The 14117-nt window shown below is 36.8% G+C and overlaps 3 protein-coding genes across 4 annotated transcripts in view; 1 reads left to right on the top strand and 2 right to left on the bottom strand.

Annotated features, from left to right (window-relative positions):
- Positions 1 to 47: 47 nt before the first annotated feature.
- The window catches only part of spn-A (RAD51 recombinase homolog spn-A), an 18202-nt gene continuing 4132 nt past the window's right edge, over positions 48 to 14117 (bottom strand). Inside the window, exons 1-6 of one of the 2 annotated variants that reach the window (XM_074094569.1) lie at positions 4920 to 5427; positions 4297 to 4496; positions 3013 to 3160; positions 2186 to 2394; positions 1289 to 1418; positions 48 to 537 (exon numbers count right to left, since the gene is read on the bottom strand). In XM_074094569.1, the coding sequence (XP_073950670.1) occupies positions 292 to 537; positions 1289 to 1418; positions 2186 to 2394; positions 3013 to 3160; positions 4297 to 4496; positions 4920 to 5009 (1023 nt within the window). In that variant the 5' untranslated portion in view covers positions 5010 to 5427 and the 3' untranslated portion in view covers positions 48 to 291. Of the gene's footprint in view, positions 538 to 1288; positions 1419 to 2185; positions 2395 to 3012; positions 3161 to 4296; positions 4497 to 4919; positions 5428 to 14117 lie in introns of those variants that run through there. The other variant, XM_074094570.1, reaches the window with a different exon arrangement.
- On the top strand, positions 6056 to 11017 carry LOC141432799 (kelch-like protein 8). Its single transcript, XM_074094567.1, has 4 exons — positions 6056 to 6442; positions 6530 to 7521; positions 8258 to 8604; positions 9361 to 11017. The coding sequence occupies exons 1-4, from the start codon at positions 6305 to 6307 to the stop codon at positions 9603 to 9605; spliced, it is 1722 nt and encodes a 573-aa protein (XP_073950668.1). The 5' UTR covers positions 6056 to 6304; the 3' UTR covers positions 9606 to 11017.
- LOC141432923 (unc-112-related protein-like) overlaps positions 9817 to 14117 on the bottom strand; it is a 4690-nt gene continuing 389 nt past the window's right edge. The window contains 4 exon segments of the mRNA XM_074094757.1: positions 9817 to 12783; positions 12786 to 12821; positions 13380 to 13620; positions 13909 to 14016. Of these exon segments, the coding sequence (XP_073950858.1) occupies positions 12623 to 12783; positions 12786 to 12821; positions 13380 to 13620; positions 13909 to 14016 (546 nt within the window). The 3' untranslated portion in view covers positions 9817 to 12622.

The following is a 14117-nucleotide window of genomic DNA, read 5'->3' as shown; positions in this document are numbered from 1 at the left end:
TTTATTATTTTCATTTAACTAGTAAACAACTAAAATAAAAACCATACTAAATTCATATTTTTATTAAAATTGTCTCCAGAGATTACTATACTTTACATTAAAATTCAATTAAACAAATTGTAAAACTAAAGAGAAATAATTAATATTGTTAGCAATTTACATTCTAACTCTCCGACATTACCTCCTGGACATCTTAATAATTAACTTTCGTCAGGGCGGACTTCGCTTAGTGACACCGTACCCTTAGACCAGCTTATGAATTCAAGCCATTAACTGCTACACAATATAAAATTATTCCTTAGCGTCCGTAATGCCCTCGGTACTGATGCCAAACATGGCCTCCGTTTCCGGTAGACACGGGCTATCATAAATCTTGCATATCCGGTTATCGCCCCGCCCCTTTCTCAAATACAGGCGGGTGGTCGACGCGTGCGCAAGTACGTGCCCGCCAATCGGCTTCTTTGTGTCCGCGTTGAACACGCCCACTGAATCCACTTGAGCCACCACCTGATTGGTTATAATTACCGCAACGCCGAACTGCAAGTAATTACAAAGGAATTTTAATTAGTAATTACGTTCTTTAGCCATTTAAAGTGGCTGTTTTGTTTTTGCTGTTTCGTGTGTCGTGATTGATTAGTGCAGTCACGATATATTCGGTTTTTTACAGTGTGTGTTATCGTGTGCCGAATGTCTACACAGGGTAGGTAACATACGTTTGTACAACATTTTGGGCCAATTAACACACATCCTGGCCTTAGTATTTTTTTTTATTTCGATATTTTCAAAAACTTCTCTATATGGTTACCTTATTTTTGCTTTGAAACGTGACAACACAAAAGTAGATATTTATATTTCATGTATATGAATATTCTATTAAAATCGTGTTTACATTCTAAATAGCAAATAAAAAAAACAACCAACCATTTAGTTTAGATATTAGTTTGTTTTACTATTAATAATAATTTTAAATTAGCTTAATTTAGTTGTTACATAATTGTTGATTTTTACATACTTTTTGTTCATTCGTTTTTGTGATTATAAATATCGTCAAACTAAAGGACTACCAATTAATAAAAGTAGAAACTCCTCAGATCTCCCAATAATACAACAATTATTACAGTACCTGGCCAGTCTAACGGTGTACCACATGTATGACACCATCAAGGGGCCTGACAAAATGTAGGTCTAGGTCTAGGAGCATGAGTTATCTTATCAGGTTGTGGATTTATTCGGTAAATATGCGGTCGTATATATTAACTGCATCCGCAGTGAAGTAGGGTTTACAAACCTCATCGGCCAATCTCAGCAGCATTCTCATGAACCTCCCGAGGTGCTGTTGTCTTGGGTTCAGCTCTCCTCTGCCAGAGTAGTCTGTTCTGTACAGTGCTGTAGCACTGTCCACGATTATGAGGGAGTATCTGCAAAGGTGGCGTAGTGTAGTAGTTGCGGTATACATTGTACGAATGTGTATAAATGCGTGAGTGCAGACATTAAATATAAGAAAAATCTTTTTAGATCAAATAGTTCAGTAATAATTTTTCGCTCAAATAATAAATCGTTTCGCTCAAATTTTTTTTTTTTGTATTTGTTGTTGTAGTGGCCACTGTAATACATAATCTGTGAAAATTTCAAGTGCCTAGCTATTACGGCTCAAGAGATAGAGCCCTGTGACAGACGGACAGACAGACAGACAGACAGCGGAGTCTCAGTAATAGGGTTCCGTTGGCACCCTTTGTGTACGAAACCCTAAAAATTATGTAAAACAAAACAATACATGCACATAAAATCAGGGCAAAATGCGAGACAACAAAAAAAAATCCCTTCACAAAAATCCATCTTCCCAAAAACAACTTTCCGATTGTATATAGTCGTATTCTTGTTGCGTAGATGTATTTATTCTTGTCCCGATTTCGTAGGAATATAGGGAATAAAGAAGCCTATGGATTGGAATTCATGAATAGATAAAGTTTACCTGACCTGATTGCTAGAGTGGTAGCTACGAGTAAAGTTAACCTAGACCAATTGTTCAATTGGTAGCTGTGAGTAAAGTTTACCTGGACAAATTGCTCAAGTGGTAGCTGTAAGTCAAGTTTATCTGAACTGCATGCTCAAGTGGTTGCTGTGAGATAAGCTGTGTGAGGAAAGTTAGCTTGGATTAATTACTCGATTGGTAGCTGTGGTTTACCTGGACTCAGCCATCATGGCGCAAGCTTGCAGCAGCAACTGCGTCTGGTGGTCAGTGTTGTAAGCCCTGGCGTATGCCACATTGTCCAGTACAGCGGCGCCCTCCATGCCATAGCGTTGGGCGACCGCGAGCAGCCTCTCCGGCCGGAATGTGCCCTCTGTGTCTATGTACATGCATTTGCCTTCGCCACCTGATTGCTCGATTGGTAGCTGTGAACAGTAGTTTAAGGTCAGGGATAACTAATCAAGCCCTGGTTCGCATGATAGCTTTTTCTACATGTGTTAAAAAACTGTTTGAATACCACAATTTGCTTTTACAATGCGACGCATTTTTACAAAGAAGGTCAAAAATAAATACTGTTACATTTTAGACGTTGAGCAGTGGATGGTAAGTCAGAAACGACCTGGAAATGGCGTCAACGTCGGGTTTTAACTTACCGCAACGCTTTTTTTTTATTTGTTTAATCTTTATTGTTTAACTAGAAAGCCCATATTTTCTAGAAAAAGATGGATTGCAAACTAGCTACATTCGCTCGCTTGCATCTTCCTAATTTTTCAAAAGATATTGATGATTTTTCATTTATAACATTTTGTGCCATTCATATTTCGTATTAGACCTTATTGGTGGTAGTGTTTTTTTTTTTATGAAAACAATATTAATCTGGCTCTGATGTACAGTCAAGGGCAAAGATATCTTACAAAATATGTATATTTTGCATTAACATTAGGCCGTGTATACATATTTTTGAACTTATATCTTTGCCTTGACTGTACATACTATCAAAAGTTATAGTAAATGATGTTATAATAAATTAATGAAGTACATACCTGACAGGTCACTGCCAATGTGTGGCAAATTTGTGTTTTTCCAGTACGAAACTCTCCAAATATCTCAGTAATAGACCCTGTCTCAATACCACCACCTAAAAGCCTGTCCAGCTCCTTCGATCCTGTGGTTAGTTGTATTATCTCTGCCCTGAAACATTAAAATAAATAAACTAACCTTAAATATTCAAACTGTTTTTTTTTGTTACTACCAGAGGTGTGGCTATAACTATTTGTTAGTAGTAATTCAATTGTGTGTGAAGTTAAATACATGGAAACTTTGGCCCAATCACTCTCATTCAGCAATCTCACTCTGCAATGAGCCATATGTATATGGGCCAAGAACATTAACCCTTTGACCAATATCTTTTGTATATAGAACTTTAACAATATATACAGCATGGTTTATTTTTTTATGATTTCTGAGAAAGAAATATATTATTTCGGGGTTTGCGAATTATAAGATGGCAATATATTGCCACTATCAGGTGGCATGAAGTGTATAAATTGAGTAAATTAAAAACTAATAAAATAATAAAAAATAATATCTTTATTAAACTTAACTTAAAACTCGGAATTCTTTCAAATAAAAAAGGAAACATGGTGGTGAGGATGAAATCAAGAGCAAATTATGGAAAGGGGAACTTAATTGGATACATGAAAATCTCTGAAGCATGGCACAGCACAAAGTGAGACTTTACTGGTCTTGCATCCAAGTTTTGACCTTTTATTGTTAGTGGGTAGGTTGCTTACATCATGTAATAATTTGAAGCATTGAATATTGAATTATGCAATTACTCCAAATATAGATCAATAATAATAGTATAGTAGTTCAACCTTCCCTTTCATTTAATAATCACCAGACGCTTAACAAATAGTGGCAAATGTATTACCGTCTCCATTTCTTTAAATTATGAAATACCGGTTTTTTTTTCAAGCTTTATATCACCAAAGTTGTCTCTGAAACATGAGTATTGTGCCTATTGGATAAATTCAGCAAACGATTTTATTCAAATGTAGACAATATCAAAATATCTAAGATCTGGCCAAAGAATTAACATTTAACAAGGGATGGAATAACTTTTATTGGCTCCTTTTTTTTTGTAGATTAGCACAAGTATATTTTCTACTGGTAACCAAAATTTATATTAACAACACTGAGAAAAAAAAAATGACTGACTTTTAAGACAGCATGTATCTTGCCATTACCCACTGAAGGGTGAAGCACACTCTTTTTATTTACTCCATTATTTGAGCTATTTTTTTATTAAACAAATAAAATTATACCTTTTCTGGTGAAATTCAGTAGCTGTAGTGAAACCCATGGGTACAAGTTTAGAGGCTTCAGCTAATATTTTGTCAGCTTTTGCTTCCGATATCCCTTTTATTGTAATCAGCCATTTCTTAGGAGCATAAGCCACCGACTCCACTGTGTGGTAACCTGCTTCCTCCAGCTTCTTGATGTCACCTGATGTTATTCCATTGCCCTGTGTAGTTAAATAATTATTAGGGAAATTATCAAAAAAAATTGTGATTTTTTACATTTTTATGGATTGATCCAAGAGAATGAGGATTGTAGCCGTGCTTTTTGATCCACAGTTAAACATCTGCAATAGTTTAGTCCAAACGAAGGACATGGCATTATTTATATCCTAAAAAATGCATACTTGTGATAACTAGATATATTATTATTCAAAATTATAGGTTACTTGACTATAGCAATAAGACTTGTTCACCTCAAAGAAGGAATAATGATAGTGCATGATTCTGATGTTTACAATTACCATTTATCAATGGAACCCAAGGACAACCCTCTAATATTACAGTAAAGTAAAAATCAGCTGCTTCTAACTGAAGTCTTCTCTCGCTGTGATATCACATTCAGTAGCTTGTCATATAATTGTACTTACTTCTAACTTTGTGATCAATTGTGGTCCACATTCATCCGCATCTTCATCAACGGAAACAGTGGTAGCCGAAGCTGTTGCTACAGCAGACATCCTGGCTGTAATTATCAGCTAAACATCGAAAATATTAGGTCAGCTGTTGTTTTATCACTGCACTGGGTAAATTATTTAAATTCCACGCACTTGTTCACAATATCGTTCGTAGTATCGTTAAGGTCACGTTTTATTTTTAGTCCACTTCAATAATAATAACGTAGGAAATCTCTTCTTTTTCTTTATTCTTTCTTATAAAATAAATAAAGGTCTGCGTTAGTTCTCTTTATATAGTTTGTGCTAAAATGTGATAACATCAAACCTCTCCGTCACTTGAAATAATAAAAAAAAACTAAATAACTGTCAAATTTTCCCTCCAAAAAACTAGCTGAAACTTTGTGTGTTGTAGGTAGGTAGAAAAGGAAAAATCAAAATAATTTCAGCTTTCTGTTGCCTTCATTCGTTTTAATTTTGTCTGTTCAATGTGGGAAGAAAAGAAAACATTGGAATAACAAACAATACAACTTTCGTTTACTCGAACTTGAAAGAGGCGCGACCACATGCAAGTCGCTCGACGCTCGTTTCCAGCATCAAATGTCACGTGACATATAGCGATAAATCTGAAAATGTGGAGCTTTATCGCTGGGGAAAAAAACTTCTATTTCGGAAAAAACACTGCTATTTTTTTTATTCACTCAAATTTCTTTTATTTGTACCACTGCCAAGCCACGACTGCTACTTAATGAGATTAAGAAATCAGCTTCCAAGACCAAGAGCATTCCTGCAAGCAACCATTTTGACGCTGCGTTCCAAGCGGCGCGGCGGCTTGACGCTATTTTTTTGAGTAGCGAGAAATTCAAAATGGTGTCACGTGACCCGATTTATCGCTGCAAACGAGCGACGAGCGACTGCATGTGGCCGCACCACTTGTTACTTTTTTTTAATTGGTCTCTCACTCAACAAAATAGGCACAAGGAGTTATTCCATACAGCTGTGTTGTTCCGTAAGAGTAGTCAAAGGAAATGTAGTCCATACAGCCAGTCTGTCTCCAGTCTCCAGTGCTATTAAAAAAAAAAGCCGTCGCCAGTTGATGACAGTGACAGCGACCAGCTGGGGGCTTAAATTAACCGCTGAATCCGTCCGGTCCGGATTATGGAACTGTGGATGGAACTAACTAACCTACCGGCAGCCGCCAAAGCCAAACAAAACAACCAATATTGTTTTTTGGGCTGCTGGCCCTCGACCCCTCGCTAAAAGATTTCCTTCCGGATCAAGTGCATCAATTTTCAAATTTTCTTTCTTTTGTTAAAACTGTTACATGTGTTAAGTGTTAATTCACAAGTTAATTTTTAGACATGGCAGAAGTTTCGTTAGTTATTGATAAACAGGTGTTTAAAGCGAAGAAAGATGTTCTTTGCGAATACAGTGACTATTTCCGAGCGATGTTTAGCGGGCATTATGTTGAGAATGAGAAAGAAGAAATCACAATAGATGTAAGTATCGTTTCTTATCCGTAATGAATCTAACAAGAATACGTCATTATCATTTGAATTTAACAAATTTGTTTCCTAAATTTGCAGGTCATAGATGCTGAATCCATGAAAATCATACTGCAATATATGAACATTGGTTTAATAGATCTCACAGAATATTCTTTATCCACAATTGGGGATCTAATTATTGCTGTTAACTTCTTACAAATTACAGAACTGATGAAACAAATAGAATACACTCTAGATATACAGATGTCACCATCAAATTGCTTGGAAATTATGATAATAGCTCAGAACTCAGGATTTACCAAGTTAGAGCAGATTGCGGCTACATGTGCATTACTATCTTTCAAACGAATGAAGCCGGAATATATCCCTAACTTGAGCAAGCTGTGTTGGTACCTCTCTCATCCATATTTAGATGTTTCAAGCGAATTGGATGTATTTAACTTTGGGCATGAGTGGCTACTCCAAAACGAAACTGGTGGTGACGCATTACTAATAATACTTGGTTGTTTGGATGTAAAAAGACTTACCCTTACTGATTTGACTGCTATTAATTTTATTATGACACAATACCCAAATAGTCTAGCAACTAAAGTAGTTGACTGCCTTCACAAACTGGCAACTCTTGGATTTGACTTATCTGTTCCCACACTACAATTGCAAGAGTTAATGCTGCAGCAAACATACACAGAGAGGGTTTATAATGAAGTTATGAGTTTAATGAAAGAGAGCAAGTGTAGATTGCTTGAATACACACCTGTGGTACCAGTCTGGTCATTGACATATCACAGTATGTACACATTTTCGGAGAAACTTGGTTTTGAGCATTGGCTTAATATAGCGGAGAAGAATGTGTGGGGATGGAGTAACGTTGCATGGGGGCCAACAAAGCTGGTTGTGGTTGCTGGTGAATGCTCAAGAGGTACTGGTGTGTTTATAAAAGATGTGAAGGTGTATGATACCCTGAGGAAAGAATGGACTAATCACGGAGTGGAGCTGCCAGCGAGACGGCATGCGGGGGTAGCAATAGTAGAGGATTCATTGTATCTCATTGGTGGGTTAGCTGCATTTAGGTCAGTTTTTTGCTTACTTATTAACTTAATGCATGAGTTAGAAATTGTATGGCAGATTAAATAATAGAACAATCATGCATGAGCATAATACTCTGTTAAATAACTTAATATGCTCGGCCCCGGCAACGATCCACTAAGCTCTTATGCTATGCCTATGCATATCGCATAGCAGCCACAAATATGTGTCACTGGCATAGGTGTAAGAAATAAAAAGTCGCAGACGTGTCACTGGGGACGAATGTGTTCAAATTCAACAGTTGGGACCCATTACTAACAATTTTAAAGCTGTTTACGATTTTGAATGGGTCTCAACTCAACTGTTAATTTTTTTTCATCACACTTGCTCGTAAACAGTGTCGTAACATGCAGGCTACCTTGATTGCAACCCCCCAAATAAAACCCTCGCTTAATGTGATTCTCATGAACCGGCCGGGGTCGGTAAATGAGGCATTGCCCGTACTAATTTGCATGCCATCGAATAGACTCTTGTTCGTAATTCCTTATTTACCGCCCTTAAGACACAATGTACTAAAGTTAATAGAGTTCTATGAGACTTGAGAGACTACTAGACTTGTTTTTTCTTTGTTTTTTAAAGTCTGTTGGTTTTTGATTTTTTTAAGACAAGGTTTGTCATCCCAACCATCTTCATTCACCTCTGAAATTGACCATTATCAAACAAGACACCATCATCAACTTCATCCAAAAAGTGTGCTTTAACATTTACTTTCAATTACAGGATAATATCCGACTCTGCTATAGTTTATGACTTAAAACAGCGTTCATATAGAAAAATCGCAAGTTTCCCAGATGCAATACAAAGTCCAGCGGTATGTGTGCATGAAGGCTCAGTATATGCAGCAGGTCACAAAACAATATACAAATATGAAGATTTAGGAGCCAAAGACAGATGGTCTACTGTGATTGGCACAGATATAAGACTGAGCTTTATGATATCCTACAAGGGTTACATATACTGTACGCAAAGCTTCTTCAGCCATCTGTACAGGTTTAAACCTGATGTGGACCAGAAACTGAAGTTAATATCAAATTTTACTAATCCTCCAGCTACTGTCTGTAATTTAGGTAAGTTTTTAAGTAAGTCAATAATTATGTTATGAATTTAATTGTTAACTAAAAAGTACTTCATTGAAGTATCCAGTCTGAACTGATTTAGAAGAAAGAAGACTAACACACTTTCGACCAAAAGCTGCCCTGTAATTAAAATACCTGTGACAAGTTCCTTGTTTGCGTTATTTTCTATAAGAAAATTAAATAACATATACATATTTTCGTTATTATCTATGACAATGGAGATAGTAATTCCTGGGGTAGGTAGGATAGGTTTAGCTCGGAAGATGTAGCCAGTTAAGGTTCCGGCTTACAAGTGTTGCACGGTGTGACGTCACAAGCTCCCACTCCAGAACATTGAGGCGCTTCATCTTTATAATTTTTTTTGTATTGACAAAAGAAAATATACATGTTTAATATTTTCTGATGAACTAACTGACTGACTGACTAAATAAAAGAATATCTTTTTACTCAGGAAACTATTCACTTTTTTTTTTTTACATAAAACTGACCGCAATTGACCCCTATCTCACCTGATGTTAAGTGCAGATGAGGCTAAAGATGTATCTCACTGGTTCAGTAACAGCCTATTCACTCTAGCCTTGAAGAGCCCTAGATCGTATTTATCTGGAAATAAAGATGACGGGAGCGAATTCGTCTGGGCTAACGGAAAACTAACTACAAAAGGGTGAAGATGCTCCCCCTACCTGGATATCCATTGGCAAAATGGAGATGGAGGAATAAGACGTTGCTTTATTGTCTATTTTTCAGGTAACCGCCTCCTCTTCTTCACAAGATATGTCTGTGGCCAGGCAGATGCATTGTCAGTGGAAGAGTACATCGGTAACACTGACGAGAATACCAAAGAGACTCCAAGAACACTGTGGAACTCCGACAGCACTGTCAATGTGAATGACGTCTCTGGCTCATGTGCTTTAGTTATGAACATAGCACCACTTTCACATGACGTTTCTAATTATACTAAGAAGTATTTGAAAGCATATGAGATGCAATAATCGACGTCCTTTAGTAATAGGAAAAACAATCCGTAAGTATTCCCTCCAAATGTTACATCTACATACTCATTTTTAGGGCATAATTTGGAAATAATATTGTACTTGGAATGGCAATCATTAAAAGACTGTTAATTTAACATTCTGACTAAGTAAATACTGTTCAAAGAACACTATATGTTTGTAATTTTTTTTTTTAAATAAAACTTGTACAAATAATGAAAGACAGTTTGTTATTTAATTACTTATGTTTATTCTTTCGTTAATATTATAAACTACTTTAGTAAAGTGTACATACAATTTGTACAAAACGTTTAATTAAAAATAAGGCCAACTATAGTTATTTGCTAAGATTGGTACATTACATACATAATACACAATTAACAGCATTATATGCTACAGAAGGTAATTAAATTATTGTGTAAAGTTTTGTATATAAACATGTTTATAGTTTCCTTAGAAATAGAGAAATGTTCAACACAGATCTAATTTGCATTAATTAACCAAAATGACTTACAATCGTCGGAAATATCTGCATGTGACCAGTTGATATTTTCAAATATTATTTGTTTTTATTAGCAATGTGTTTCTGGCTGGTTTTCCGGACAGGATTCGACTCCGCGTCTTCTATGACTATACGCGTCTAGGTCCTGCCATTGGACCACCAGGTAACCCGACCAACCATTCGTAAATCTTGGTCGCTTTCATACGCCAATTGCTAAAAAACGAAACATAAACGTTCCGTCACAGTACAGTACTGATTCTGTTCGCATTGGGAGTTGTCATGTCACTGGAAAATGCACCCTATTGCTTAACACCGCTGGCGGTAAGCCAGCTGCTATGATAAATATAGGGGCTGTCAAATGGGAGAGTTGGATTTTGATTTTGTCTTTGCTTGCCCACTTTTTTTCAGCGTAATCAAGAACTGGGACAATATAAAAATCCCGGGTCTTTCGCAAGCAAGTTGTACTCATATTTTCGACGACTTGTATATATGTAGTTTCGCTGTATATATTTTTTCGGTAGCATGTCCAACAATTCCAAAAGGTCAATCATCGTCGTTCAAGATATCTAAAGTACATTATGACAACGTTATTAATTTAATAAAAATAAAGATGGACACTAACCCGAACCCCCAGTATCAATGCGTCCTGGAAAAACTGCTTTTAGAGGTTGTTTTGTTGATACGTAAACATGACAGCTCTACCTTAAGATTATTGAAAGTTTAACATTAGGGCGGTTTCAGACTGGCGTTTTTTTCTGCGTATATTGGCTCGTTTATGGCATACGCGGTTACACGCCCGCTACTTTAAATCGAACACACGTGTACGCGCTCATTCTTGCGTGTTTGCTCGTGTTTGGTCTAAAGGACATGTTCTCATTCGCGCTTATACGAGCTTATATGCGCATTAACGCTCAAAGAAAACAAAAACGCACATGTGCGCGCGTACACGCGCTTTCAAAAACGAGCGTATACCTACGCGCGTACTAGGCACTGTCTTGTCGATGGCATGAACATAGCAAAAATGTATTCTGCCTCGACGTTTTAAAGAAAATGGCAGATAATGAGTTAAGAACAACGCATTTTGCCGTTATTATTGATTGGTGTATATCGTTATTTACAACTCATAAATAGATTTAAAAATAATGTATACCTAAATGCTACAAATATTAACAATTTAAGCACCAGAAATATAAATGTTAAGTGATAGCAAAAGGTGAAGATTAATCTGAAAATCTTAGTAGTATATATAGTAATTCAAATCATTGCATCCAAGTTAAAAAAAAATGTATAAATTATAACCTTCATACAAAGAAAAGTATTGTTTTTAATTATTTTTATTTACATAGAGAAATGGGGCGTTTGAAATTGACACATTATTATGTAAATGGCACTTGGTGAAACATCATTGTTTGTTACAAGATAAAAATAACGTATACGCGTATAATATATCGTAAGGCATAAATTAAAAATTATTTCTATTAAAAGCTCTTATCCATCGCATTTCGACTTAAAACTAGATTTTTACATACAGTGATGTAATAATACATATGCTTCAAAATTATATTTGGCATTTACAAAACAAATATTAATAAATTGTATTGGAAGCACTACAAATAAGATCTAAGTAAATATAACATTTAATTTGTTAACTTTCTTGGTACAAAAATACATTCTCTTACATCTCATTAAATTGTACGACAAAATATATCATTTAAAGGTGAAACTATAAAAAACGATTATAGGCACAATCTTAGACATAAAAAAATAATTACGAAGCAAGATTACAACTATAACGAATAATTTACATAGAATTTCATAGATTTTACTTCCTAGTTTTATAACCAAGCAGTTATTTAAATTAGTCATTAGTTAAAATTCATTCAAAATTTCAATCTTAGCGAGCACCAGTTAGCGTCCTTTTTAAAACTACACGACGAACTTATAAATTGGTTTTAATGGAATACTTAATTTACCGTGACCTAAATTCTAAGGCACTATAATTATTTTATCTGTTTGTAGGCAGCAAGGCATATTTCCAGTCATATTTACTGACGCATGAAATTTTTTATTTAGCCCAGGGACGTTAGGCTGGGAATACATTATGCCTGTAGCTCGCATGTTAATGCAAGTAGCTTGCTCGCTTGTCCTATTTGTATAAAAATTGACGTCCATGCGCAAGCTACTGGTACCGAAATGTGCGAGCTACAGGTATGTGCACTTTCTAGCCTTAAAGAGCGCTACGCAAATTAAATTATTGGAAATAAAAAAAGTTCAAAACCAAATTAACCAAATTTCATATGAAAGTTTCATAAGACGACACGTTATGATAAGATTCCGCCCGTTAAATAAACAAATATTTCAAAATGAACCATCCATCACATACCCAACAAACAGCTTTTAGTGACATATTCCGCCAAAGGTTTCTATGTCCATACCCCAGTCTGTAGTGCACGCTTACCCTTTCACACGCTAACTAGTTGAAAAAGGACAGTATGTGCTTCATGAAAACTAGCATCTATGACCAACCACCGGTAAGTTTGTGGAACAGCTCTTCATCCAGGATCTGATTGGCGTCTTTGGAACGCATCGAGAGGAATATGTAGCCGCCTATAAACTCGTGCACGACTTTGCAGTCGGCTGACTGTACTGAGAAGATAATGTTGCCTTCCTCGAATGGACCATCATGTGCTTTATTTCCCAGTTCACGTTCCATGCTGTAAAGAGATTACGCGGTTATAATAATAAGAACTACGATTTATTTATCTTGCTTCATGTTAATAACTGTATAATACTATTTACTATGATGCAAATTTATTCAATTGCTATAATAAATTGTCATGTTAAAGTCGAAATATCTTTTATTCAATTTAAAAAGGCTAAAGCACTTATGAATGTCAAAAAAAATCTACCACCGGTTCGGTAAAACCGCTGTTGGGAAGAATCCGTCAAGAAACTATGCTGTAAGGTAAGACGTGGAGGACAGGACATACTAACTATTGAACATCCTTATAGTCCACTTCATAGTTATAAAATAAAAAGCCGTGGTGCCCTAGTGGTTTCACTTTATATGGCCGGTCAAGCAGAGATTTTTCGATATTCATGAGCGAAATTAGTTACAATAAAAAATTACCACGAGCTTTAAAGTGAAGGAAAACGTCGTGGGAAAACCTGCACAAACATGCAAAGTAATTCAATGGTGTTCGAAGTTCCAAATCTTGACTTCTGAGAGGAGGCCTGTGCTCAGGCCGTGATGATGGTGTATTTATATCTACATACCTTCATGGTGCTATACCGCCACGTCTTCAAATGGTCCCCAGTATTCGGATCCAGCCTCATGATCCTATTGTTTGCGATGCTAATGATCTCGTCTTTGCGATGTCCCATGAAACGTACGACGAACAGCATCTGCCCGTAATCGGGCAGATTCTGCCAGGTCTTGATGTACTGGAGCTTAGCTTCGAGGAGCGGGAGGTCTTTCACGTTGGCGTGGCTTTCCAGTACGCGCTGGGTGAACTGGAAATTGAAAAAGACGTGCTTGAGTATTTGCAAGGCCAGCCTTAGCCATCTAGGCGTCCTATAGATACGATAAGCGACAAAATTACAGGTCGTGTTTGATATAGATAGAATACTCACTCCTATACGATAAGTTTTCCTTTAGATCGATAAAAATAGGTATTCAAGTGGTCAAGTTGGGCTGCAGATGTTTTAAGTGTGACACGGAATGCTGCGGTTTTTTAAAGACGCAATAACTTGCGCGACCTTAAGAAGCAAGCAGCGACCCCTTCTGTATTTTCATCTTACCTTGCCCTTAAGCCGTTTGAGCACCCGCGGCGCCACGTAATTCTCCGGCTGCAGATGGTCCAAGTGCGGCACGGAATGCTGCGAGAGCGCGGCGGCGGGCTGCGGTCTCTGCAGAAAACGCCAAAACGGCGCGCCTCCGGCGAACGCGCGCTGCTAGCGACCCCCGCGGATAGACGGCAGGCTGCGACCCATTGGCGTATTGGTCCTCC

This window comes from Choristoneura fumiferana, chromosome 11 (genome assembly GCF_025370935.1).
Source record: "Choristoneura fumiferana chromosome 11, NRCan_CFum_1, whole genome shotgun sequence".
In the NCBI taxonomy this organism is placed as follows: domain Eukaryota; kingdom Metazoa; phylum Arthropoda; class Insecta; order Lepidoptera; family Tortricidae; genus Choristoneura; species Choristoneura fumiferana.
This window is presented reverse-complemented; position numbering and strand designations above follow the sequence as displayed.